This window comes from Salarias fasciatus, chromosome 4, assembly GCF_902148845.1.
Source record: "Salarias fasciatus chromosome 4, fSalaFa1.1, whole genome shotgun sequence".
NCBI classification, from domain to species: domain Eukaryota; kingdom Metazoa; phylum Chordata; class Actinopteri; order Blenniiformes; family Blenniidae; genus Salarias; species Salarias fasciatus.
Window position 1 is genome coordinate 8,803,675 of NC_043748.1, and position 27,546 is coordinate 8,831,220.

The 27,546-nt window shown below is 43.6% G+C and overlaps 4 protein-coding genes across 6 annotated transcripts in view; 3 read left to right on the forward strand and 1 right to left on the reverse strand.

The window, feature by feature from the left end:
* Positions 1-906: 906 nt before the first annotated feature.
* Positions 907-5,174, forward strand: nudt9 (nudix (nucleoside diphosphate linked moiety X)-type motif 9). Its single transcript, XM_030088671.1, has 8 exons — positions 907-1,090; positions 2,180-2,467; positions 2,595-2,684; positions 2,948-3,034; positions 3,220-3,331; positions 3,604-3,750; positions 3,851-3,935; positions 4,037-5,174. The coding sequence occupies exons 1-8, from the start codon at positions 993-995 to the stop codon at positions 4,180-4,182; spliced, it is 1,053 nt and encodes a 350-aa protein (XP_029944531.1). The 5' UTR covers positions 907-992; the 3' UTR covers positions 4,183-5,174.
* A 1,631-nt stretch (positions 5,175-6,805) lies between these two features.
* LOC115386417 (uncharacterized) lies at positions 6,806-11,577 on the forward strand. The gene is made up of 12 exons (XM_030088662.1): positions 6,806-7,066; positions 8,044-8,155; positions 8,350-8,443; positions 8,601-8,655; positions 8,774-8,914; positions 9,150-9,310; positions 9,397-9,495; positions 9,638-9,783; positions 9,879-10,050; positions 10,139-10,251; positions 10,733-10,817; positions 10,899-11,577. Exons 1-12 carry the CDS (start codon positions 6,949-6,951, stop codon positions 10,956-10,958), a joined length of 1,356 nt encoding a protein of 451 aa, XP_029944522.1. The 5' UTR covers positions 6,806-6,948; the 3' UTR covers positions 10,959-11,577.
* A 1,279-nt stretch (positions 11,578-12,856) lies between these two features.
* rabep2 (rabaptin, RAB GTPase binding effector protein 2) lies at positions 12,857-18,642 on the forward strand. Its single transcript, XM_030088661.1, has 12 exons — positions 12,857-12,967; positions 14,929-15,084; positions 15,641-15,723; positions 15,829-16,179; positions 16,259-16,354; positions 16,457-16,555; positions 16,665-16,778; positions 16,849-16,927; positions 17,035-17,046; positions 17,165-17,319; positions 17,447-17,563; positions 17,731-18,642. The coding sequence occupies exons 1-12, from the start codon at positions 12,934-12,936 to the stop codon at positions 17,833-17,835; spliced, it is 1,401 nt and encodes a 466-aa protein (XP_029944521.1). The 5' UTR covers positions 12,857-12,933; the 3' UTR covers positions 17,836-18,642.
* Positions 18,643-18,899: 257 nt separating this feature from the next.
* atp2a1 (ATPase sarcoplasmic/endoplasmic reticulum Ca2+ transporting 1) overlaps positions 18,900-27,546 on the reverse strand; it is a 14,463-nt gene continuing 5,816 nt past the window's right edge. For 2 of the 3 annotated variants that reach the window (XM_030088658.1, XM_030088659.1), the window contains exons 6-25: positions 27,424-27,546; positions 26,250-26,330; positions 26,087-26,172; positions 25,308-25,463; positions 25,071-25,212; positions 23,783-23,949; positions 23,591-23,679; positions 23,393-23,495; positions 23,148-23,279; positions 22,893-23,018; positions 22,585-22,803; positions 22,369-22,480; positions 22,071-22,294; positions 21,766-21,986; positions 21,471-21,673; positions 21,069-21,154; positions 20,816-20,949; positions 20,119-20,236; positions 19,691-19,808; positions 18,900-19,042 (exon numbers count right to left, since the gene is read on the reverse strand). The exon at positions 27,424-27,546 is cut by the window's right edge and continues 16 nt beyond it. In XM_030088658.1, coding sequence (XP_029944518.1) covers positions 19,032-19,042; positions 19,691-19,808; positions 20,119-20,236; positions 20,816-20,949; positions 21,069-21,154; positions 21,471-21,673; positions 21,766-21,986; positions 22,071-22,294; positions 22,369-22,480; positions 22,585-22,803; positions 22,893-23,018; positions 23,148-23,279; positions 23,393-23,495; positions 23,591-23,679; positions 23,783-23,949; positions 25,071-25,212; positions 25,308-25,463; positions 26,087-26,172; positions 26,250-26,330; positions 27,424-27,546 — 2,651 coding nt within the window. In that variant the 3' untranslated portion in view covers positions 18,900-19,031. Of the gene's footprint in view, positions 19,043-19,377; positions 19,423-19,690; positions 19,809-20,118; positions 20,237-20,815; positions 20,950-21,068; positions 21,155-21,470; positions 21,674-21,765; positions 21,987-22,070; positions 22,295-22,368; positions 22,481-22,584; positions 22,804-22,892; positions 23,019-23,147; positions 23,280-23,392; positions 23,496-23,590; positions 23,680-23,782; positions 23,950-25,070; positions 25,213-25,307; positions 25,464-26,086; positions 26,173-26,249; positions 26,331-27,423 lie in introns of all 3 variants that reach the window. The other variant, XM_030088660.1, reaches the window with a different exon arrangement.

The following is a 27,546-nucleotide window of genomic DNA, read 5'->3' on the forward strand; positions in this document are numbered from 1 at the left end:
CACCTTTACTGTTTATCAATCTCTGCAGAACCGAACAAGAACGAAATTTTACATTTTATTAAAAAAAAATTAATTGTTGATGTGGAAAATTCTGTCAAGATTTTTTAAAGAATGTTGTTTTAGACATCAGTAAGACTATAATCAGTATAATATTTAAAATAAAAACAACAAGAAGTTAACATACCAATGAATCTGAAAGTACTAAATTAATTTATCTGAATTTTTGTTGATGGTTCACATTTTTGCGGATTTACTATCTAATATGAAACGTTTTTCTTGAGTTTGACATGCTCATCTACCTGGAAGCACTTCTTCTAAATGGGTGGAACACATGAGACCTGTGCTTAAATCTCTGCACAGTCTGCATGCATATCAAATGATTAACTTCAAAATCTTACTTGTTTTCTATAAATCTTTGAATGGTCTTGGTCTCAGATATACCTCAGATTTACTAGTAGAAGCAGCTTCTAGTTCTTCCTCACCTGGTTACTGCCGACACACTCTCTTCTTTGAATTCAGGCCTTAAAACACTATTATTTGCTTAGACTTCCCAATAAAAAAAGATTTTATTAATTTCACTTCCTTTATCTCATTTTTTCTAAACTTTATTCTCTTGTTTTAATATATTTCTTTGCAAAGCACTGTGAATTCCCTTGTGTCTACTCTGAATGGTCCTATAGAAATAAACATGTGTTGTCTAAAAATATTATGTCTTATTTCTCATGAAAATTTGTTTGTCAAACAAAAAATACATCAAATATAGTAGCATGTAACAAATAATACTGATCATTTTCCTACTTTTAAATACAATGTATTACTACATTCAACAGTTTACGCCTCTGACTCTGGTCACCATGGAAACGAGTGCGCCTGTTTAGCCGCGCCCCTTGAGTGACGTCACCGCGTCAAGGCGGTGCACTTCCTGGATACTGGGTGCTGCGTGTTGTGGTTGTTGTACCTAATGGTAGTACCTGATTGATTTCTTTCAAGGAATGGTTCATTTACTTCTGCAGCGACAGTGGATCGGGCCGGTTCGTTTAGCGTTAACTCTCCTCGGACTCCCGCACAACTTCGTCACCTCGGGAATCAGGTACGGACATTAGCTTTACTGAATAAATGAGAACCTGTTCACGTTTGACCCTGCAAGACAGGATCGGTTGTAAACTAGTCGTGTGATTGAGGGGAGACAGGGCTAGTTGCATGCAATAAACAATAGGCTCCGATATTATTAGATGATAAACCAGTCAGTTTTTTTTCTCAGTAAATTATTCCACTACGATTTATTGACTTTTACAGTGTGCAGACTCAGCCGTCTGGCTTTGACCAGGGAACAATCTGTTACCACACACTGCGGAACAGTTTCATGATAGTGTCTGAGGGCAGAGTCACACTCGACGCTTATCAGTGTCGAATCTACTGGGAGCACGTTATTTGGTAACATTCCATATGTTTTTAAAAATGTGCTGTCATCTGAATTTTGAGCTTATAGCTAAATGCAATTTTGCAGAACAAAGTTTCTTCACATTGGAGTGATAAGGAAGTGTAAGATCTCTAGGTACTCGGATGACAACATGCTGCCCTTCCTCAAAAGGAGTAGATTGAAAAAGCACATTCTTTTTTCTTCATGTTGAGTCAGAGGCATTTGTATTGATTTTTTTTCTTCAAACAGCAACCTTGAAATATTTCTGTGAAATATGATGATGATCAAATTTCACTGTTTAATGTCTTCAAATTACAGGTTGATGTATGTGCTCAGCATCCATCAAATTAACGTTGTTACTTTGGTTCTTACTTTTTACAAGTGTCTTGTAGATCAAGCCAATTTCAGGCAAGGTATATTCTTTGTGCACCAATGGTCGTTTATTTTTGTTCAGTGGAATATTGATAGCCAACAATGGCTCTATAAATAAGTGTATAGTCCATTATCCTGGAGACCTTTATTGATTCCATTGCTGATTAATTGTTCGGTTCACTCTTCATTTCATGTGCTGTTGGATTATGACAGAATATTTAGCATTGCTGTTACCACTCTTAGGAAAGAGTTTTTTCTTCAAAAATTGAATAAAGTGTCAAAGGCTTGTGAGATGCATGTGTGGTGTCACTGGAGGCCACAATCCGGAGAAAGAGAGAACATGCTATGCTTATTGGATTTTCATGTCTCATATTTCTTCCCCTGCAGGCCCGCTCTCTCCTGCTCATCTTATTGCCCTCTGAAAACTAGTCAAACCATCACACCCATCAGCAGCAGCTGCTGTAACCTCTACATGACCAGTGTCAAAACAATGCCATCCCCAGCAGCATCTTTTGTGAAGTCCAGATGCTCACAGTATCCGGGGTCCAAAATCAAACGCTTCTCTGTGCCCGACGACAAGGTGGACTGGAGTAAGAGCTGGCCACAGTATAGCCCCCCCAGCTACACCGACCCTGCTGTTTTAAAGAAGCCAGTGTGGGCCGATCCTGAAATTGGGTAAGCGATACTTGAATCAGTTGTGTTTTTGATGATATTACTATTATTAATCTTTGTTCTTTCTGCCAAAGGATCATGCTCAAATTAATTTATCCTGTTTTTTTTTAAACCTTTGGTGGTTTTGCAGCTCTTTCTCGCCTCAGTTCAACACAGTGGATGGGGGTGTGGACAGGACGAGCTTTGAAGGGAAATACAAAGTGGAATCCGGGAAGCCAATGCAAGTATTAGTTTTACTAAACCTTTCATATGTCTTTAGCTTTTAAAGGCATTTCAAGTCAAGCTTTAATTTACAACCATATTAGATGATGTCGTACTATTACCAGTTGTTCTATTAAGTCTGTCTGGAAGGCCTATAATTATAGAGAAAGGACTTTATGTCCCAACATTTGTAAGGTGCAGGTTCCCTGTAAAAACATTTTTGACAAATATTTATTCAAACTATGTGCAAATAATGATTTCCATCTATTGTTTCCTCCTCAGAAATCCACGTGGGCGCACCGGGTTGACTGGCAGAGGCTTGCTCGGACGCTGGGGACCCAATCATGCTGCTGATCCCATCGTCACAAGGTCATTTTTGTTTATTTTGATCAGCTGAATTATCCAAAGAACTGGTACTCAGTTGATTACAAAAAATTATCACTTAAGCAGTTTTGTGTCACATTTCACAGCTAAGGAGACGGGAACTTAGAGCTTCTTACATTTCACACTTTTTATTAATGACGGATGGTCTCATCTGTTTTACTATCTGACAGATGGAAAATAGACGCCAAAGGAGCGAAGATTCTTCACTCGGTCTCCAAACGACCAATTCTGCAGTTTGTGTCCATTAAGAGGAAAGACTGTGGCGAGTGGGCCATCCCTGGGGTTGGTAGATGTTTCTTTTTTTTTTCTTTATTGTTGTTTTGCACTTTATATTTGTAAAATTTTCCATCCAACTGTGTTATTCTTCTGGATTTTTCTCACCTATACCACATACTTCTCATTTGTTCAAGGTTTTGGTTGTGTCCCTCAAGCAGTATATTTAAAACCCTCTCTCTAAAACAGCAAGCTTGTTCATGCAGGAGAATCATCTGTCGGATTCTGCAGACTGATGACTTGCTTGTTAAATTGTGTGCACATTATTCGTTTTGTTTTAGGGGATGGTTGATCCAGGCGAGCAGGTTTCTCTCACGCTGCAGCGGGAGTTCTCAGAAGAAGCCCTGAACTCACTTTCAGTGCCTCCAACGGAGAAAGCAAAGATCCACGAACGCATTAGCAAACTCTTCACATCTGCAGGGTTTCAAGTTAGTAATTGGCATAGATCCACTTATTGATGCTGAGCAAGCATCACATTGAGACTACAAGGTTTTCCTTCGAGTTGACCGGCTGATCTTTCATTTGTAGGTTTACAAAGGCTACGTCGATGACCCAAGAAACACTGACAATGCTTGGATGGAAACTGTTGCTGTCAACTTTCATGATGACTCAGGTATCGTCAAGAAAATCATGAAAAGTCAAAATAGTTATACTTCTATGCATTCTTTGTCTTCTTATCACAATCGTTTAATACCATCCTTGTTATCTCTCCAGGAAACAGTGTGAGTGAGCTGCCGCTGCAAGCCGGCGATGACGCAGGACAAGTCAAATGGGTTGATGTCGACTCGTCTTTCGCACTCTATGCAAGTCACTCCCACTTCCTGGAGCTGGTTTCCAAAGAAAGGAAAGCTCACTGGTAGCCAAAGACAAAAGACTCTTGTGATATAATGATGAAGGAAAAGTGAAGAGCCTCACAGTGTTTGTCAGTTTTTGGAAGCATGACACCCTTCACCTTGAATCCTCCCGCACCGTCATTGTTGTTATAATAATCCTTGTTGTAATAATCAAATATGCATCTTACAAATTTTACATTCGTATATATGTAAGCTATAAAATTAATCCAGCATTGCTATTATAAAGTGGAAAACTAATGAAAATGACTCATGAATTGAGCCAATCAGAAAAGTGAAAAGGACAAGCAGCAGAAAATGGATGAAAAAAAATGGATGGACCTGCAAGAAGCAATCTGGAATGACAAGTGTCATCACGTTATTTCTATTACCACATATTATGCTAATTTATTCAGGATCCCATTAACCAAATCCGACCGTGCACGTATTAACACAAAGAGCTGATGAACGTAACACCTCTACACTGATTTAAGTGTGATGAGAGGAGGAATCAGAATTTTAGAAAAGTGGAGTTTGGCTTTGATCTTTATGAAAAGGTAATGAAGGTGTACAGGAGTGTCCGTCACACGGCGGCCCAGCGGTGCTCTGAAACGACACCGACAGACCAAAGCTCAAAGACAAACATGTTACCAAGCGATAACAGACTGTCGACGCAAAAGGCCATTTCACACTCGACAGCCTGCCTTTCCAAATGTTCCCATGAGTACGTGTCATCTCAGCGATGAGACGACTTATCAATGACAAATTTCTGCATGAAAGGGAGCCTGTTAAACCAACACTCACACATGGACGTCTCCGTTATCCAAAGGTCATCAACAACAAACAGCTAACTGTAAAATGATTCAGCACTGAGTACTCGCTGCATGATATCTGCTCACAATAAAACAAGAACATCTTCCAGCTGATTCTTCTGTGTTTGTGCTATTTTCTGTGTGCAGCTAAGCTTTTGATGACATGCAAAAAATACTTGTAATTGATTTCATTGCGATCAAATAAACGTATCGGACTGAAATAAGTCTGGAGTTCTGAGTACTGTAAAGGCAATGAAAAAGTGGGGACAAACATATGGCGCGTAGGTCAAAAGCGGCCCGTCAGAGGGTCGCATCTGGCTTGCTGAATAACCATGCATAGCCTACAAAAAAATCAAAGAAGACCAGAAACTTTTTAATAAAAATTACTGCATCCAGTGTGTCCAATGTTACACTGTTTTAGGAAAATTAGCAGGAACAATATGGAACATTCGCACTGCCACCTCACAATGAAAACATTCCTGGTTGAAATCTGTGTTGCATTTGGGACCTTTCTGAGTTTGCATGTTCAATTTAATTCAGATCAATTTTGTTCTATTGCACCATCAGTTCACTGGTGCAGCCCTGTTCTCCTGTTCAAACCTCAACAAGAACAAATACAGTATTTGGCATTATCCTTCTGGCTCACGCCCTCGTAGATTCCCAGTACCAGCAGGCACCTTTCCAGTACCACTGATGCATTTACAAAAGGGGCGCTAATAGCATTTGATGTTGCGGTGAAGGGAAGCATTTCACCAAATGGATTGTTGAAAATGGCAAATTTCCAATCACAGAATATTCTTACCTTTAGCGTCTTTATTCAATTGAATAGTTCATTTTTTTCTGCCTAATGTGCTTGATAGTTGTGGTTACACAATATGAACAAATGGCAGTGTGACAGAGCAATACTGCCGACAAGCTACAGAATTAAAATTCCGAATCAATAATTGCCGATTGAATTGAAAGCCCAAAAGTGAAGATGAAGAAAGCTGAATTAAATATAAAGTAGTTCATCGATATCAAGCATTGTCATCATTGCTGTAATTTCCCATTACAGTTGCACCATCATACTATGTGCAGTCCTTATAAACCTAGATGTTTGCAAAAGAAACAAATTCAATTTGTAAAAAAAAAAATAGCTGTTAATCTATAGACCCTATATTGTCTCCTGTGTAAATTTTCTTGCATACGTTCATGTGCAACAATGCAAAAATGTTTTCTTGAAGCCTTGAACTGAACTGTGTGCATAGCGGCTGCTTATTTTGCCAGCCTAATGCACACTTTAACACTGCAGGCTGTTATATAATTTATGATGTTGTTGCTCATCACTGACTAAATTGAGTGCCACGGAGCTCCAGACATGAAATAAAATGTTAAATTGTGGCCAGAAAATAATCATTTGTGGCTTCCAATTAGTATAATAACTTTTGACGATGACCTATGAATTTGTGGCAGTAAAATACTATTTTATGGCCATAAATGCTAACTGTATATGAAAATATATTAATTTGTGAATGTGAAATACTATTTTTAGGCTAAAATATGACTACTTGTTACTTTATAAATCTAACTTCAGTCTCTAAATTGATATTTTGTGGCCTCAAATCAGTGTTTTTCATAATAAAAATATTTTGTGGCTACAAAATAAGAATTTGAGGTTACAAGATATTAATTTCTTGCCACCATTTAAAGTTTTATTTCATAATAGGATGTAGATGTTTGTACTTTGAGTGTTTTTTATTCATTCAACAGTAACTGCGTGTGGTGATGGACTACATTACCCAGAAGCCTTTGCTATAAAATCCGCCCAGCTGAGGACGTGGCCCACATACGCGTGTACGCCGCGTTGTTTCAGCGGACCGGGGCGATTCAAACAAGGCGAGCCGGTGGTGGTGGCGGGGATTGTTCTGGGCTCCTCCACAAAAGTGCTTCATTTCGGCTGCTTCCACCCATCCGTCTGAAACTTATATCCCACCGCAGCGCAGCAATGTCCGGGAAGACCAAGAGCCGGAGTGCGGCCAACGCGGAGTCGATCAGCGGCGGCGTGTCCTGCGACGAGCGCATCCTGCGGGATTGTCACCAGCTGTACACGGATCCCAGCAGCGGTGAGCGGGATGGACGCCCTCCACACCCCAAACACGCTTCAAATCTCTCCAGTTCTCACTTCCGCTACTGCTAAACTGCATTTGCGAGCAGTTTTGTTCGCTAACTGACCCAGCCGAGGGTGAAGCTAATCGCTAGCTGAGTTAGCTGGTCAGCGCGGTTTGGCTGACGTTGCGCTAGTTAGCATGAAGGGGGGACGAGTTAAAGCATCCGCCCGAAGAGGCGGCGGCTGCAGTTACTGCAGGTTAGTAATGTTGAGTCAGCTGGTTAGGCTCTGTTAACTGTAGAGGAAAGTTTTACCGATGAAACCTGTTTGAATGCCAGCAGTCCTGCAGAACACCATGAAGGAGATTCATCGCTTATTCTCTTGTTATCGCAGTTAAAGCTTTATTTATTCAAATATTAAACTTTTTACTTCACGCAACTACCTGTTTTTTCTTTCTGTAAACTTCTATGCATTTTAGATTATAATCAACTTTTAATTGTAAAATTATTAAAAGTATTAATTTCTTTTGATCTCATTAGTTTTTACTCTGTTAAATATCCTGTTTTAACTTTTACATGTTGCAACATTTCTAATAATCATGCATTTGTGGGATGAGCAGCAGATCCGAGTGTGTGGGTTGCAGCCACAACAAATTCGACAAATCCTCACTTTCAAACACTTCCATTTGCTGCTGCTATGAACTGTTGTAATGAGCCTGGTGCCTCCAGGTGCTGACAGTTCTGTACGTGATTGACACTTCTCGGTGCAGAGAAATAATAAAGACAACCCCACATCTCCACAGTCTGGGAATAGATTATCCTTTAGTGAGGATCATCAGCGGCCTGACTCCCTGCAGTCTTGAGCTCAGCCATACTGAACATCAGCCTTATCATCATTGTTCTGCCTCTACCTGATAGATCCATCTTTTTTTCCGATGTCCATGCACCAGGTGTTATATTATCAGTCATTATTAACTCTATTTTTCATGTTCAGGGTTGATTGCAGTGGCGGAATCTGTTGGTGTCAAGTTGCTGCCGCCCAGAAAAAAAATCACAGTGATGCTGATGGGAAACCACTCTGCTGGAAAAAGCTCCTTCATCAACTGGTATGTGTTCTTTTATTTGATGTGTTTCTGAGTATTTATTGTTCACCAAAGATTAATCTTCTGTATGATTTCCAAATTAAATGCAGCAGGTCTGAAAGACGGCGTTCTCCCTGTCCAGACTGGCTCTGTTGAGTTTTCCTGGTTTTGTTTCCTTTATAGACTGAACAGTGGCTGTTATGTTTTGATTTCCTCAGGTATGTGGAGGAGCACATTCAGCGCACTGGAGTGGCAATTGAAACTCAAGGCTTCAGCTTTGTCACAAGCGGACGCAAAAGGGAGTCTCTCACAGTGAGTACAATCATAACAATAATTTTTAGTAACCCCCCCCCCCCCTCCATTTTCTTTGGTTTAATGGTGTCCCATTCCCAAACCTCATAATAGAGATTTATTGCTTCAACTGCATAGCAAACCTTCTCTGACAGATCTGTTTTCTGTTTTCTCATAGGGAAATGCTACTTTTCATCTCTATCCACACTTCAAGCCTCTGCAAAATTTTGATGGTGAGTGTTTCAGACCGAGTCACAAGCCTGTGTGTATCATGTGACTTATCAACAGAATTCAAAGAGAGATCTTTATCCTCCTGTTTCAATTCTTTGATCTTCCTGAATATGTTTGTAGGTGTTTCGGAGTACGTGAGCACGGAGATCTGCACGTCGAGACAGAAGCGCTTCAGTCTGGTGACGTTCATTGATTCGCCGGGCTTGGTGGACGGTGACATGAAGTATCCATTTGACGTGGACCAGGTTCTTTTGTGGTTGGGTGAGTTTCGATGTTTTTCTACTGTATTAAACAGCCTTGAAGCAGGATATGAGACGTCGCTTCTTTTGTTAAAACAATAAAAAATTCAAAACATTATGTAACATAAGTTTAACTAATCCCAAATCAAAGATTGAGTCCAGAGTCAGTCGAATCTCTTTCTTTTATTAGCATTTCATTGATTTTGTAACGGGGAATCTCCAGGTGAAATAATGAACCATCTCTCTGGCTCTTCCAGGTAAACTCTGTGACCTGATTCTGGTGTTTTTTGACCCCATGGGTCAGGCCCTTTGCAAGCGTACGCTCAACATCGTGGACTTGCTGAACGAGGAGCACGGAGACCGGCTGCACTTTTATCTGAGCAAGGCTGACGAGGCTGGCGGAGAGTCGGACAGACAGGTATGCACAGGAAGAGGCGTTTGAGGAGTGTGATGACTTCCTTTGATTTCCTTCTCTTTACATCTGTTTTTGTGATTGTGTCTCAGAGAGTGATGATGCAGATTGTCCAGGAGCTGTGCAAGCGACCAGGGCTCAACAAATGTGGATTTGACATGCCCACCATCTACATTCCAAACCCGAACAAGGTAAGACTTGTTCTGTGGTGTTTGTGGTGGTTGACGACGATCTGGGTTCTAACTGTTCTTAACGCTCCGTCTCTCATTGTATCAACACGCTGACTACTGTACGTTTTCAAAAAAGCCAAGATATCCATCTCTCTGTTTTCAGCCGAGCCGCTGCGTCAACCAGATCGAGGAGGTTTGTCGCACCATTGAGAAAACGATCAACCAGACGGTTCAGAACACGCTGAATTCCCTGGAGAAGGACTGTGAGCTTATCAGCGAAGCCATCACAGAAACACTCCTCCGGGACAGGTTGGCAAACACTGTTTAAAAAAAAAAAACAAAATCTAGTCTGGTTTCCCACGGGAGTCGTACCTCAGACTCACCCTGATTGTGCGGCGCCACAGGCAGACCACCTCTGAGAACCGCCGTGCCCGCTGCAAGAGCTGGATCCTGACCCTGCTGGGCTTCAGCATCCCGCTGGCTCTGCTGGCTCTGCTGGCGCTGGGCACCATGTCCCGGGAGCTGCTGTCCGAGGTCCTGGGTCCGCAGGGCTTCGAGACTCTAAACATCTACACGGTGAGCCGACCGCCGTCTGCCGGGCTGCGGCCGGACCGGAGTCCACACATTGAACCCACGAAGTCTAAAGGCCGCCGTTGTGTTTCAGACTCCCGTCATCAGGCTGTTTGACTCGATGTCTGTGGAGCAGCTTCTGTACAGCTGTGGGGGGATGGTGCTGCTCTCCTTCCTGCTGATCATCGTTTCACACTACTTCTTCAGGTGGGAAACCCTCTGGTACATGAATGTGTGTGTGTGTGAGCCTTCTTATCTCATAGCCATAAATTATCTAGACTCTCAAGCAGTAAAGACTAAAAATGTCCCAAATTATAAAAACAATTTCTGCTTTTTAGTCCTTTAATTTATGTTGCTTTAAATTTAAGTGTTTTTGGATGCACTCACGATTCAATTCCATAATGACAATAGTTTAGTAGCGTATTTAAACTTCCATGTTTCAGTCGCCCATTGTACTTTGCTCTTGTTACCTTTTTCACTTTGCTGCGGTTACTTTCATTTCCTCCTTAACAATAAAAAAAAAAACAAAAAAAGGTCAGTTTTGTTTCAGACAGGAAGTCTAACATGTGTGTCCACTGTTACCGCTTTAGATTTTGGAGCATGTGGTTTTATAAATAAGATTTTCTTTCTACTTTCCAATCCTAATCATGAAAATAAACTGAAAATCTCTCCTTTAATCATTTCTCAGAATTCGAACGACCATGTCCGGAAAGCAGAAGCGGCAGCTGCAGGAGAAGCTGGACTACATTCAGGAGGTCGTCAAGTCCAAAAAGGTTAGTTTTTGTGCGAAACGCTTGAAGCGTTCCGATAGTAAACGGACCGTTTTGATTCTAATGGCTTGTTTTCTCTTTCAGAAAAAGCTCTATGAAGAATATTTACGCCAGAGCGTCAGCGACCACGACATGGACCTGTGAAGAACGACTGACCGAAGAATTCCCGCGGCGACTGAAGACCAGAGGAAGTCCTGGAATCGCAGAGATTTCACATCAGCAGCCACTTTACAATTTCTTGTACGCACACGACACAGAAACACTTCCATGTACTGGTGCTTAGAGTACTGTCGACCTGTTAGATACCTCGGTACAAACTGATCCTGCAGATAAGATGAGCTTTTGTTACTGATCGCTTCCTGGAAGCATTTCTACACATGAAGTCTGTGCCTCTGCTCCTCTTAAAGAACTTCAGGCTTATACCACTTTTAAAATATTTAAAGTTTTCCAAGCTATTTATATTTTTGTTGAACAGCATACAGCACTGGTTAGTGTGAGTCACTTTGTATGAGCTCCTGTTTGCCAGCATTTTCTACAGCACATGCCTCGACTGCTCGGAATAATGAAGTTACATTTTTAAGTGTTATTCCTGTTCATGTGACAAAAGTCTGTGGTTTAACAACCATATTCAAATAATTCTCCTCATAACAGCAGCTGAGCAATCAGAAATGTTACTAGAGACCAATTCAACTTTTTGTATTTCCTTTCTACATTGTGATTTTGTCTTAAACTTAACTAAATAAAGGTGATGTCCAAAATCTAACGTGAAATGACGAATTGTACTCTTTACACCCTTGCAGTCGATCATTTCTTCGTGCATTTCTACTTCTGTTCAGTCAATACTGTTGAAAAAACCGTAAACTGCTGAATAACAGTTTACACTGAAAACTTATCAGTTTGTTCCGGATAGCGTTGTGCTGAGGGATGTCTAAATTTATAGGACTTTATGGGTTAATGAGCTCTTAACAAGTGCACTTTGGCACTGGCACTGCAGGAAGCTCTGGGCTATGCCTGCAGTTTTATCAATAAATTAATAAATATGTATTCCCCTTATTATCACGCTTAACTCTTGCTACTGCACACAAATGATTCAGACTGCAATAATTTGTAGATGTCAAATTTCTAGTTGTGTAGATGATAATAAAACGGAAGACTGGAGGTCGAGTCGCATCGCTTGTACGAATAGACATGTTTATGAGAGAGTGGATATCAGCTCTCTGCAACACAATTGCAACGGGCAAAGTAGATCCAGATTCTATACAGCTTTAAATTTTGTTTTGTAAAGTTGGTTGAGCTGGTCCATGGTGGCACAGCATCATCTTCTCCAGAAAATCAAACATTTGAGCTGATTGTACACTGCCTGTAGCTGTGAATGAGAGTGAGTCAAGTGTTCAAGCTCCCTTTCTCCTGTTCATATCTTTAGAAATGGCCCTTAAAAGGGTCTATGTTGTAATCACTCTCAATCATGCACAACTTATTTAATTTTATATTGTGGCTCAATGAGCTGCATAAGGCACCAAACCCTTAAATCTGCATAAAGAGTGTTCAGGATGCAGGATGTTTCTGTATTGACCTCTTAAAAAAATATAACTGCTCTGCCCTTTCGCATTGACCCCCGAAAGCTAAAAGCCAGTGAGAGAGATCCAGTGCTGAGAGCAGGCTTCCAGGCGGGGGAGCCGGACAGGAAGAGGGTGGGCGTGTTTCCTCAGGCTGAGACCGGGGAAAGTTGTTTCCTGAAGTCAGGGTTGCCAGGTCCGCGATTTTCACGCAGATTTGAAGAGTTGTCTTTAGTAGTCTGTTTTGGACTTGAGCAGACCAACATTTAGAAAAAACATTGGAGTTGTTGTCTAGTGCATTAATTTGAAACATTGGCGCGACCTTTGTGAGATCTGACTGAGTTAAGACCAGACAGTTTAACACCCCTGCTCTCAGAGCGGCTCTCAGGCTGGATTTTGTCCCTCAGACCTGGCAACCCGCCAGAAGTTGACGCCGTGTTGATAATTTCCACACTAAAGTCTCTCTGCTCGGACAAAATGACTTCGACGCGTTTTTCTGCTTTTTGTTAGTTTTTTTTTCTTCCTCCTGTCTTCCACGTCTTTACTGACGTGCCGGTGACCTGATGGAGACGTCCGGAGAGAAGACCGAGGATCGAGGTGGGCTGTTAAAAAGTGCAGGTTAAACTTTAATCCGCTCCAAGCTGCGGCGCCGAGGCCTGAATATAAACCGTCACGAGCTGAATGGCACGAGGAAACGTCCACCTGTGGACTGTCTCCGCTGCCACCTGTTGCTGTTGGTCAGCTCGCAGACTGTCGGCCTGTTAGCATCGCTGTCCTGTTTAATGAACGCGGCGCTGCTAGCCGCTAAGCTAGCGCTTAGGTGAGGGGGTTGTTTCCAAAGCTGAGGCGCGCGGACCTTCTTGAAGTACGGAGAAAAGAGCCGTGCTGGTCCGGTGAGGAGTGAGTTTCAGCGTTTTACAGCTGTCATTTGCCTATAAACACATTATAACAAGGAATGGGTGCCTGAAGTTCACAGGTTCGATTCCCACAGAGGAGAGGTCACTTGAGCATGACCTTTGACCCCCATCAGCTCCTTATTGGATATTGCAGAAAAAGGAATTTCCCACTATTGGATTCTGAAAGTATGATGTGTTTATTGATTAAGTGTTTTGAAATATGCTTGAGTTGAAGTCAGTGTTCCCAAAATCCTGTTTGAAGAATCAAGGGAACAAAACACATTTTTTCTGTGAAGTTCTTGTTAGTTTATCAGACAGGAAGTTGAGTAACAAAATAGACTTTAGTGCAACAGTTTTAGATTATGACTTTCAGATCAAAGCCTCTTGAGATGATTGATCTCAACATGTAATAACAATATAACAACAGTATCTTATAATGTGGAATAACTCAGAAATCTGATAAGTTGCCACTTTGTGTAAAACCGAACTGTTGTGGATTAAACACGGGCTCATCCTCACACACTTTCAGTGGAGATCGTTGGGCTACATATGTAATGTAAACAGATATGGAAGAGAAGGAAAAAGGAGCTTTACGTCCTAAATATGCAGTTATGTATGCAGTCGAAATTGTCACAGCACAGCTCTTTGAATGTCTCACACTTAGGGGAATTTATTCACACCTCAGAGTTGACTTCAGAAATAATAAAGTTAACTAACGTTTTGTAACATAATAAAAGTTGTGAGAATGTAAGCATGAGCACATGTCTTCCCATGTACTTACAAATACACGAGCATTCCATAAGTCCTTAAGTAGCTTAAAGTGCCCTGTTGAACAGCACTGGGCGTGTTGCAATGGAGTCAAACAGTATGGCGAGTGTGTGTGTGTAAACACACGAACTTACATGGAGCTGCAATGAGGCATGACGACCATCATTTGAAGCTCCTCAGGGTTCAGTTAGTCAGTCTGCCTTTATTTATGTTTAACTGTTATGTATGTTGAACACACACACACACACAATTATCCTCGCTAAGAAAATACAAATACTGCTGCATATTCATTCATTGCAGATCATCACAAAGGTCTCTTTTCTTTATTTCCAACCTGTCCAGCTGTTCTCTCATTTTTGGATATTTTCTCTCATCGGTTGTTTGTGAAACCCCCAGACTCGGCCATGTGGTGCCAAGAACTCTTTCAAAGTTACTTCCGTCTTGTTTCTTCCCTTTTTCTGTTTTACACTTTCAACTCAAGCAAGACATCTTTACTACGTCAGCATCCCTCAGTGCATTTGGTTTCTTCCGAGGCTGTTTCAATATTTGCAGTTTAAATGAGTGCTCTGCTCATCCCTTTGTCATTTTTGCTCACTTTTAACAAGACGTGTTGAGCTGAATCATCATCCCAGCTCTAAAATCCACCCAGACCTTCATCCGTTCGTCTGTTGTGTCTTCATCCAGCTCAGGGTTGCAGTGTGAAGCAGGGTAACCATAAACACGTTGCCAGACATCACAAGGCATCCCCACTCAGCTTTCTTAAGAAATAAGTATGACGTAAACTTAAAAGTGATCTTTTTTAACAGCCTTCGCTATTCATGGTTGAGTAGTTCTCAAACACACGAACGATTAAAATGCAGAAACCTGCGTGTCTTCTCCCGTTCTCCCGTCCAGACGCCAGCCTGCAGGCCCAGCTAGCCGATTGCCGAGCTCAGGTGGAACACTGGCAGGGTGTGGCGACGATCTGCGAGCTGAGCAAACAGGAGGAACTGGCAGAGCTGCAAAAACAATGTGATCAAGAGATTCAGTCGCTCCAGGAGGCTCTCAGAGGTCAGTGCTCATGTCTTTAATGTAGCTTTCCCTTTTCATTAGGAAAGCGACACAATCCACTTTCACTTCTTGTGTTTACTTTATTAGAACAATTCCATAATAATGTAGTTTTCCTGTTTTTTTATTGCAGAAAAGTCACTTACTGGGCAGGTTAATATTAGTCTGGGTGTAGGCGTCTGATTGGTGCCAACACCGAGAAAACATGGAGGACAAATCCCTTTAAATTTACTTCACCTTGACATTCTTAAAATTGAAATACAATACACACACACGTTGTATTTCTTACTGTTTTTCTTACTGATCGAGTGGTTTCTCTATGCTCGAATGTTATTTATGATTCACAGAAACAGAGCCGAGTTCATTTGAACCTGCTTTGTCCGACATGTGAACACACCCAGAATGGTTCTGTCTACTTCAAATTCTGGGTGCTTTGAGTCCATGCATGCAAATGTACTTTGATTTTGACCGATTCCTCTTCATTAATTGTGTTTCAAAGCAAAAACTGAAGCTGAATGTTCATCCAGGTATATAATGCATGTTGCTGTTTGGTTTCCAGAGACGGCGGCGCAGTATGAGGCCAGAATAGCCGTCCTGCAGTCTCAGTCTCTGGAGTTCCGCAGGGCAAGTGGACAGAGCACGGTGAGCGTCTTTTGTTTTTCTGAAAGCATCTCCAGGTGTGCCAGACTCAGTCATACCATTTGTTTTGTGTTTTTTTTTTTTTTTTTCTTTTTCCCCACCTGTCAGATCAGTGGAAGGAAGAGCAGGATGGATCCGGAGGCCTCCTCCAGCGAATCCCCGGCCTCCAAAGCCAACAGCCTGACGGAAGGCGAGGCGACGGAGAGAACGCTGGAAGCGGTGCCCGAGACGGAAGGAGCCTCGCCGCCCACAGAGGGCTATTTCTCACTGAGGAACTGTGACTCAGCCTCGCTGTCCTCCTTCTCCCTGGACACCCCGTCTCTGCCCAGGAGGCTCCACGCTCAGGAAGACACCGACTCCCTGGTCTCCACGGGAACGCTGGTGCCCGAAGCCATTTACCTGCCGCCGGCCGGACACCGCCTGGTCACACACCACGACTGGGATGCGCTCAACGCCCAGGTCTGTTTCTGAGATTCCGTTAGGCTTTTCTCGTTTATTCATGTGGATTCTTAAAAAAAAACAAATTTGTGACACACAGCTGTCGGAGCTGCGAGGCGAGGCGAGTCGGCTGCAGGCGGAGAAGGAGGAGCTGGAGAAGGAGCTGGACGCACAGACCAACCAAACACACAAACAGGTGGGATGCACTGCCTCTGTGTGTGTGAGTGTCTGTTATTGAAAACTACCTGCATCAGTTAGAAACAGACTTTAAGGCTCGCTGCTGTTTGTGTGTGTCCAGGTGTCCATGCTGCAGGCGCAGGTCCAGTCCTCGGAGGCACTCCTTCAAGATTTACAGAAATCTTTCAGTCAGTCGCAGAACGCAGTGCAGAGCCGGCTGGTGAGTGACGCCGCGTCATCAGCTGAATAATTTACACCACTTTCAGATCAGATTCCTAAAACATGTCAGTATTGATCGTGATTAACGTGTGTTTCGCGTCCTCGTCCAGGCCGAGCTGTCCATGTCCCAGAGGAAGGTGTGCAGCGAGCTCTCCAGGCTGAAAGGAGAGGAGGTCGAGGACGATGTTCCAGATGCCAACACGTCGCTGTCGTCACCTCTGCATGTACAGATGACTGTTCATTAATCTTTACTGAACTCATGCAGCCTTCCACATTAACCTGAAGTCTCTGCAGGGGCCGCACTGCGAGGAACGTCTTCGCATCGAGATCGTCAACCTGCAGGAGCAGCTGGATGTGAAGACCGAGGAGAACGGTCTGTCTGTCACTTCATACCCGGCTGGAGAGTGTCCTTCGCTGCCTGATACTGATTTAATTTCTTTTCCTTTCCCGTCGGCTCCCGCTGGTGAACCCTCTCATCAGAAGTGTTAGAAGGTAAATGAACGACTCGTGCTTGATTATTAGACTCGAGAAGATGTTTTGTTATTTATTATTTCACTCCTGGCCCCAGAGGAATGTTCCACGCTGACATTATTTGTGGCTGTGTGTGTAGTGCAGTTTTCCAGTTTGAAGACCGAGACGGAGAGGATCCAGGCGCAGAGGGACGAGGTCCAGGCTGAACTGCTGGCCTGCCGCACCGAACTGGAAGGCCTGCGGGTGGCGCTGTCACATCTTCAGGGCACCAACAAGTCCCTCAGCGGAGATAAGGTACCCAGCCTGCTTTCAGCATTGTGATGCTTTCCACTGCTGGTATCCATGCAAATATGATATATTGTTCCATCAATTGGATTAAAGTCTCAGAGCCTCGTGTGACTGTGATCTGTGTGGCTGTCAGGCGGCGCTGCAGCAGCAGTGCCTGGAGCTGCGGAGTCAGGTGATCAGCCTGCGCTCTCAGGTGGACACCAGCCAGACTGTACAGAGGGACTTTGTCCAGCTCTCCCAGTCCCTTCAGGTAAGAAACAACACAAAGACAGAAATAGCTTTACTGGTCAAATTTGTATTTAAAATAGCTCAATACATAATTTATCTTATTTGAAACAAGCAAAAATCAAGTTGAGGGGTTTCTGAAGGGAATTATTTTGTGTAGAGAACTGTGTCTGAACCTGTTTCCTCCTCCAGGTGAAGCTGGAGGTGATCCGACAGGCCGAGACTCTGGAGCAAGTCAAGAAAATCCTGGAAGGCGAAGTCGGTGAAGCTGCTTCTCTGCCTGCAGACATTTCTTGAGTTTTTTTTTTTTTTTTTTTTAAAGAAATTTGAACCAAAGAACACGGACCAAGAGTAAACATCTCCAGAGTGACTAAACGAGGTCAGCTAACCACGACCATGAGAAACACGGGCGCCGCGGTGACCAGCAGTGACCCCCCCGGAACGACCACGGCTGGTGCTGCCCGCACTTTTTATTGTGGAAATACTCCTGAAAAAGATATTTTGTTTACTGTTAAGTGGACCTGAAACGGTTTCTCAGTGACCAAAGCTGTGATGAAGGACTTTTAACGCTTCACATGTAGAAACACATTTATTCACCTGTTAATAGAAAATATATGAACATATCATGTTTACACGACCTGACGCCTCCAGCGAAACACTGACTGTCCAACACTGTGTGAAGAAGATAAAGCACTAAAAAAACACAGCGCAACAATGAAGTGATGCAAACTACAGGCTTTCCTGAATCAACCACATTAAGATAAGTTATTTTTTATCAGAGATATATAACTTGTTTTTTTTTTATCTGACATTAACATTCCAGCATTTTCTGTTTTTAGTTCAGATAGAACGACTTCCAGACTCAGGCGACTTTATCACCAAGAATGAAGAAAAGTGAAAAACATTAACAATATATGATTGTTTTATGTTAATGCACACTATGGACTAACTACAGGTGATAAGACACTGCCATGTTTGTGTATTTTTTTTTTTTTTAAAGTTTAATGTGCAGGAATGACTGATCCTATGTGAACTCTCCATATTCTAGAGGCGAATGAACAAGGACATAATATTCATACTGCTAACTACAAATAAAGAATCCCTTTGAAGTTATGGAATTATCGCTGTAAATCCATTTATCCGTCCATCTTTTTTACCACCAGTCACAGACACACACATTACAGTCAGAACACAGACTCCTTTCTTTATTACATATCTTTATTCTTTAAGAATAAAATCAACGCAGAATAGTTTTCATAACTCTGAACTATATATTATTTTCAGTACATACACAAAAAAATTATTTGCAGCTTTTTTTCGGTGTATTTTCAGATGGCTTATGTGTTTTCTTTTTGTTTTCGCGCCACTCGAGGCTTTGATCAAGTGGCTTTCGGCGCGCTCGCGTTGCGGTGGAGCGCCTGGCCGCCTTCTTCTCTCCGTCATCTGTGTCTCGGTGCTCTCTGCATTCAGACGCTCTCTGATGCACTTTAACCTTAAACTTTTCCTGAAAGGACAAAACACAAGAGCGTCAGCTGCGAGTGAAACTACCAAGGGGGAATTAGATGCGTTTAAAGAGAGGAGTTGGACATCGGGGGGGAATTTCTTACAAAGCACAAAAATGTTGCAAGAAAACACTCTAAAATATCACTAATTGTAATCTAAAAGGAACGTTACCAGCCCGATACTCATGCACAACATGCTAAAAGAAACCGCAGCATGCTGATCTGCCTACACATAAAAGTTTACATCCATGTCCACATTCAGGATTCAGATGCCATGAATCCAGACGTTCTCTTCCACGCATGCACGATGCAGGGAGCCTTGAGTCAGGGGGAATACCTTGTTTGGTTACAGGGATATGGAGGGAGGTGAAACAGGTTTAGACTGGAGTGTCAGGAAGGGGGAACGACAGAGGAAAAGAGGATCCAAGGAGAGGAAATTTAGACAAAGGTTATCAGAGGAAACAGATTAGAGAGGAACTGTCAGGGATAAAGAAGGCTGGAAGTGAGGTCAAAGACAATTAATCAGGAGACAAATCAATATAAGTTTAAATGCAGTGTCCACAATATGCTCTGAAAATGTTTTTCTTTGTTTTATTATTTTTGACAGAAAGACAAAACATCAGGTAAGTAAAGTGACGCTTTGAGCTTACCCTCCAGATATGTGCGAGCCACAAACTTCAGGAGCTCATCAATGAGGATGACCGGGAAGGAGAGCTTCAGCACCATCAGCCACTGCTCCACGTTCAAGTGAGTGAGCTTGAAGATCATCTGCAGATGGAGCCAGACACATAATTCCCAACTTAGAGGCGGCAACATCAGGAAAATGTCTCATTATCGCCCGGGATGCAGGTACCCTGAGTGTAATTCATAAAGCTTATTTATTGTTTGTAGTTTTGAACTGTGGCCACCAGAGGTCAATGAACAGCAGATCAAATTCATGGCACAGACTGTGTTTTTTTTTTCACTGTTAGCAGTGAGGATGTGGTGGAGTGCATGTGAAGTGTGTATGGAGGAGGAAGAGGAGGAGGAGGAGGAGCAGAGGGGGACGGATGCTGTGGTGCAGGCGGGCCAGACTCACGGGCAGGGGGTCGACGTAGATGATCATGAAGTGAAGGGACATGGAGAGGCTCATGGCGCCCACCAGCCAGCCGTTGCTCCAGGGGGGCATGCGTACCAGGGACTGGTTCTCAGACAGACTGGGAGGGCAAGGAGGAGGGGGTGGGACGGGGGAGGCGGAGGGGGAGCGTCAGTGGAGATACGAAATGTGCAAGGGCATATGAAAGAGTGGCGAATGCATGGAAATTAAATATTCACCAAAAAAAAAAAAAAGGAAGAATCGATGAAATACAGCAAAATGTGCCTGTTTATTTAATGCACTGGGAAAACTGAGACAGCGCATGGCTAATCTGCAAACACATATCCAGAATGCTTTGCATTGTCTCAACATAGTAACCATAGCTTCTAAAACCATAGTCACATTAATGATAATGCAAATTATCACACCATAATTCAGGAATGATCTAAATATAGAGCAGCAGCTTGTGATATAATAATAGTTTACACATTGGGAGGATTTCCCAAGCACACTCCATCATTATGAATAAATATACTCCCCGTCTGAATCTTTAATGTTGTGTGTGAAATGAAAAGAATTTACATCTTGAATTAGAATAAAAATATCTGCAATAACTGCAGCACTCTTACATCTCAAGACCTGAATCTGAACATATTTTCACTGATCGGTGAGTTCATGTCGGCACGCTGCGGGTCCTGACCTGTTCAGAGCGTTGCACATTTCGATGGTGACCAGCACGGACAGGGCCATGGTCATGGGCGGGGCGGACTCGAACACCTCACAGCGGATGTCGGCGAAGTCCTCGTTCTCCTCGCTGCACTGCATGAAGTGAGACTGAGGGGGAAGACGGAAACAAAGCTCCTGTGAACTCCTGCAGCGTCTTGAGCAGATCGGATGCTTTTGAAATGCGCTGCAGTTCACAGGATGGATGTTGAGTTTTAAATGTAACTAACCAGCTGGTGGAAGGTGACCATGGGACCATCATCGCTGTACAGGAACCACCAGGCAGCTGCCGCCACTGTTGCAGCACCAACATAACCTGGAGGAGGAGGCGTTTTATTTAGAAAAGTCAGGATGCATCAGTGGTTCCCAATCTGGGGTCTACGGGCCGACAAAGAATCAGCAGAGATCACAAAGAAGGACGTGGGGATGAACTGCTCTTGCAAGTTGTCATAATTAGATTTGCATGTCAAAGGATACCATGAAAAGACTAAAACTGAATATTGCTTTTATTTTGAAGGGGATCTACAGAAAGAAGTTTGAGAACCACTGTTCCAGATCATTTATCAATCCAAATCAAAAGCTCCACAAGTGAAGAACGTGTGATTAGAGTTCTAAAAACAGCTTCAACCTACCACCAATGGCCAGATATCTGAAGAAGAGCCAGCCAGAGATGAGGGGCTCTTTGGGGGAGCGGGGTGCTTTGCCCATGATGTCCAGGTCGGGGGGGTTGAAGCCCAGCGCTGTGGCAGGCAGACCATCAGTCACAAGGTTGACCCAAAGCAGCTGGACGGGGATCAGAGCCTCGGGCAGACCCAGAGCTGCAGTCAGGAAGATGCTGAAGATGCGAGAAGAAGAGAGTTTGTTATCTCGTTGAAACACAAGTTGACTGAGAACATCAAAAAAAAAGGTGGCGTGTGCCGGCCTCACCAGACGACCTCGCCTACGTTGGAGGAGATGAGGTAGCGGATGAACTGCTTCATGTTGTTGTAAATGGCCCTGCCCTCTTCAACAGCAGACACGATGGAGGAGAAGTTGTCGTCAGCCAGGACCATCTCCGAGGCAGACTTGGCAACGGCAGTGCCAGAGCCCATGGCGATGCCAATTTCCGCCTTTTTCAAGGCGGGGGCATCGTTCACTCCGTCACCAGTCTGGAGGAAAGATAGGAGGCAACTGGATCGGTACAACGCATCCACCCAGGAAAAGTCTTTTACGATAAGGTGTTTGGCTCTCACCATGGCTGTAATCTCATCGAAGCCTTGCAGGAACTCAACAATCTTGGACTTGTGGCTTGGCTCCACTCTGGCGAAGCAGCAGGCCTTCCTGACCGCGCTCTTCTGATCGTACGGAGCGAGGTCATCGAACTCGCGGCCGGTGAAGGCCTTTCCGGTCACGTCCTCATCCTCAGAGAAGATGCCGATACGACGGCAGATGGCCACAGCGGTGCCTTTGTTGTCACCTTTAGGTGGGCGAAGATGAACATTTTAGTGTTTTCTTTCACTACGATAGGAGTGATTTGAGTCTGAATCTGACCTGTGATCATGATGACGCGGATGCCGGCAGCTCTGCACAGCTCGATGGAGCTCATGACCTCCTTACGGGGAGGATCCAGCATACCAACACAGCCCACGAAGGTCAGGTCAGTCTGCGGACGAGAAAGGAGAAAATTCATGGCCCTTTCAGATCCAAACTGAGAGGAAGAAGCTGTGTGTTTGCTGACGGTTGTTCCTCGTGTTCTCTGTAGCCCACCTCATAGTCTGCGAACTTGGTGGAGTCTTCCAGGTTCATCTCCTCTTTCTTGAGAGGAGCGTCTCGGGTGGCCAGAGCCAGACAGCGGAGGGTGTCCCGCCCGGTGCCCCACTCCTTGATGACTGACATGATGTGGTCTTTGACGGGGCCGGTGAGGGGGACGCGGGTGGTGCCCACGCGGACGTAGGCGCAGCGGTCAATCACGCCCTCTGGAGCACCCTAACAACACAGTGAAGACCATTATTTTCAAACTGAAATTCTCTTAATGATTTCTTATGTGTCGCCTCTTCGTTTCCTGCTAGACTCACTTTGACAAACATCTTGTTTCCGACTGGGGCTTTGGCAGACTTGGCGGGGGAGCAGTAGACTGACATGGACTTCCTGTCTCTGGAGAACTCCAGAGTGAACTCCTTCTTCATCAGCTGTTTAATGACCTGTCAGACAGTGAAGGAGGAGAAGGTAACTCTGAGGCAGAGATTCAAAAATATTGATTGATTTTACAGAATGATCATTAGTCATCAGATAACTTCCCACATAACATATGGTGCTTGTGATGGACTTACAGAGCAGCAGGCATTCGCCCTTTCCACCTTGGACAAACCGCGCACTTCAGTGTTGAATACGTTCATCTTCTCCACCAAACAGGACAGGGCCGTCTCGGTGGCCTCGCCCACTTTCTCATAAATGCCCTTGGACTGAATCATGGAGAGAAACAATGATTTGAAAAGAGTGAGCACGTTTCACGTCGCTTCGTTTCATCTTGACATAAACGTCTGGAAAACAGAAGCGTCCTGCATCTCATGCCGACCTCGTTGTAGTCCAGTGAGGAGTCGTTGCACAGGGCGCAGATGGTCGCTATCTCAACCAGTCCGTCAAACTGGCCGCATTTCACAAGCGAGCCGTTCCTCGTGCTAGAAGCGAAAATCAGAGTTGTTTGGTCTTGACTGTTCTGATTTATTGTTTTGAGTTGGTCTGTCTCGGTGGTGTCTCAGCGGTCGACACTTACACTTCTCCCTCGGGGGTGTACTTTGAGCCTGAAATGTCGAACTGACCAAGGGAAACACTGTCGCCGTCAACTTTATCGATGATGAACATCTGTGTGGAAACAAGCAAGAAGACAATTAATGCCCATCGTCTGGTTTCTGTAGCCCAGAGACCATGAATGAGATAAAGCGGGTATGAAAGAGCATGAACCCACCTTGGTTACACACATCTGGTTGGTGGTGAGGGTGCCGGTTTTGTCGGAGCAGATGACTGAGGTGCAGCCCAGGGTCTCCACGGAGGGCAGGCTCCTGACGATGGCGTTTTTCTTGGCCATACGGCGAGTTCCCAGTGCCAGGCAAGTGGTGATGACAGCAGGCAGACCTGCGATACAGACAACAGATGCAGAGTTCCTGAATTAAAAATACACCGTGCGTGGAGTCAGTTTGAAACAGGAAGGGCAGATTGAAAACTGGACCAAACGTGAGGCACCGCTAAATCCGAAGAACCGGGTGACAAGAAGGAGTGATCTGTTCAAAACCTCCCGGTACAAGCACCTGCCACATGACAGCAGCGGTTCGCAGTCCCTAACACAACAGCTGGAGTACGCACAAACTGCCGTGTTCCCCAAAACAACTCCAGAGGGAGGGGCTGCTGCATTCCGGACAGCGGCGCTCAGATTCTTGGCAAAATAACAACCATGACAGAAGTGTGAAGAAGATCTGGAGACGGTCCAGTTTGGCGACATTATCAGGACATCTGAGTTTGCAGATGATGTGCGGACCTGGCTCTGCTGTGATGTGAGTAGTGTGAGCTCCCGAAAATCAACAAAGTCACCAGATTAATCACCTTAGAGATGTTTACAAATTCAAATTCACAGCTCATGTCATTCGGGAAGTAGTGACTTTGTAATAAACAAGTTCTGGACAAACTGTCCCTGCAGGGAGTCACTCATAAGACAATATGAAGTCTCCGATGCCCATGAAACAAATATCACAGTGCTTATTTGTGTTATGAAAAGGTCTTAAGACCCTATTTTTAACTTGATAAACTGTGAACGTGGACGAGTTGAAGATTTTTCGAGTCCCGTTCACAGCTTAGCGGGAGGGTACATCTGAGCTGTCTGCTGGACTCGGCTGTAACGACGAGCTCCGCGCGGCCCTTGGTGTATTGACTAAACGTCTGACTCTTGTCTATTCTTGGAGTTGGGTCACGACCGACAGAAGATAAGACTCTGAGCGACAAACAGCTGCTTCCACAAGTTGAATTGATTCTGTAAGGTGTTTCAGGCAGGCACCTGCTAAAATCTCCCTTTTCTTGTGTTTTTACATTTCACATTGAATCAAACACTGGATCTCTTTAATAGAATTGACTTAGTTTGGGAATTTACACAACGAGAGAAAGAAAACTGATGGACAGACTTCAAGCAGAAGCTCAATGTCAAGACTATTAGATACGATAATCTCCCTATGAAACCAAACTGGAACTTTATCCTTGTGTTGTACCTTCGGGGATGGCAGCCACAGCCAAAGCCACGGCGATCTTGAAATAGTAGATGGCCCCACGGATCCAGGAGCCTCCATGCACAGGATCATTGAAATGTCCAATGTTGATGATCCACACGGCCACGCAGATAAGAGAGATGACCTGGAGGACGAGCGGCCAAATGTGTGACACGCCAGCTGAAAGTCAAATGCTGTGTTGTGTCAAAAAAACAAAACAAAACAAAACGCCTGCTCAACCTTGGAGAGCTGCTCTCCGAACTCGTCCAGTTTCTGCTGGAGAGGGGTCTTCTCCTGCTCGGTGGCGGCCATCTGGTCACGGATCTTACCAATCTCAGTGGACACGCCGGTGGCGACAGCAATGCCAGTGGCTTTACCAGCGGCAATGTTTGTGCCCTGAGCGAGAGATTGGGAAAAAAAAGAGGAGATTCACAAAAAATGAATGATACAATATTTTATTTTAACTTGATATGTGGAAAAAAAAATCATCTTTATATGATAAATTTGCAGGTGGATTAATTTTTGAAATCTCACAGTATGAAATGAACAAATGGCACCAAGAACATTAACCATGATTCAACTCAGGGAAAAGCCAGAAATGTGTTTTCTATCATTTTTCTGATTTACATAAAGACACAAACTTCATTCTCCACTTGCATGTGTGGATTTTCCCTGTATAATGGTTGCATGGGTTGAATTTCAGTATCTGGCATGTGATGGGCTGGCTTAATGTGCACGGTGTACTGATGTAGTTGGATGGATGGATATATGTGTTTTTGTTAATGTGACACGTTAAAACATCCACCATGAAAGCCACCGTGTAAGCAGTTTGAGGTGAATCAGTAGCAGCCAACCAGGATCCTTGATGAGGAAACGCCACTTGAATTTATTGCTAATAGAAAATATTTCTCATTGTTGGACCTTTTTCTGAAAACATCTGAACGTCGGTGGAAAAAGTGAAGGCTGGAAAACGTGACCTTAAATGTCTCATGATGGGAGAAATCAGGAGAAAGACTCACAGAGAAGAGCATGTTCTTCTTGTCCTGGTTGACGGCTCGGGGGTCCGGCACCGCGTCGGTGTGTTTGATCACGCTGACAGACTCACCTGCATGCAGATGTTGGGCGATCAGATCAGTAAAAATGGTCAACTTTCATCTTTCTGTGGATTGATGAAACACGTACCAGTCAGGATGGACTGGTCCACACGCAGGGTTGTAGATTTGATGGAGATGATTCTGATGTCGGCTGGCACTTTGTCACCAACTAGAGTCAACAGAAAGACATGGAGATGCTTCATCATCATCATCATCATTAGTTTATTTGGAATCATCAGTGAACAAAGAGCTTTTTGACAATCTGACTGCAGCAGGATGGAGGAGGACGGAGCGGGAGGCGGGGGCTGATTGCCCGGTTTTAGCACTCTGGACGGACACTGTTGTTGTTGAAAGCTGATACCACAGTGAGAGTCGGAGGGAGAGGGAGACCTTGGGCACATCATGAAGTGAAAAGAACAGGTGTCGAGCGAACAGCGCGACACGGGGAGACAGAGGAGTGAGACAATCTTAAATGAATTTATACTCCGCTCCTTTTTTGCCCCCCTCCCCACACAGAGTTCCTTAGGTTCGCCTCAACCTTTTACCCCACTTCAAAATGGACCAAGTTCATCTCAGAGGACGTCAGGACTCACGTGCATCAACACACGTGCAGATGATGAAAATTTTCAGGTTTTTATTTTTATTTTTTTTTTAAATTGGGGTTATAAAAACATCCGGGTAATAAAGGAAACTACACTTTTTTTTTTTTTAATCTTTTGGTGCATTAACAGACATTAATCCTTGAAATGAGGGAAGTTGGTGGACTTTTGAAGAGCAAATTTAAAAAAAACAAGTAAGTTATAAGGTAAGATGAGAAAATTTGAGCTTATCAATACATATTTGCGCTTTTATATTTACCTCTAGATTAACGCTGTCATGCCTTGTTGTTCTTCTCCATGAGTAATAACCTCCAAATTGAAGGAAAATCTAATTAGATTTTTAAATTGATATAAACTTAATTTTTTGCATACTTAAAAAAAGATGGAAAATAAATCATTGTTGTATAAAATGATTTTAACAATTACATTTTTATCGTAAACTTTTAAAACGAGTCGCTTTTTTTTACAGTTTTTATATAGGCTACAGTACCTATTAGTATTGTAAAGCGTCAGGAAAAACAGAATGGGAGTCACAGTTTTTTTATTCGCATGATGAAAAATCTTTTTTTCAGTTGTGTACAGTAAAGCATTTTGACGCTTGATTTAGTGAATAAGTCTTTCCATTTATTGTGTATTTCTTTGGTTTTCCAGGACGAGTCTTACCAGACACCTCCACAACGTCTCCGGGGACGATCTCCCTGGCCTTGATCCTCTGGACACTCTTCCTGTCTGCACGGTAAACCTTTCCCATCTCAGGCTCGTACTCCTTCAAGGCTTCGATGGCAC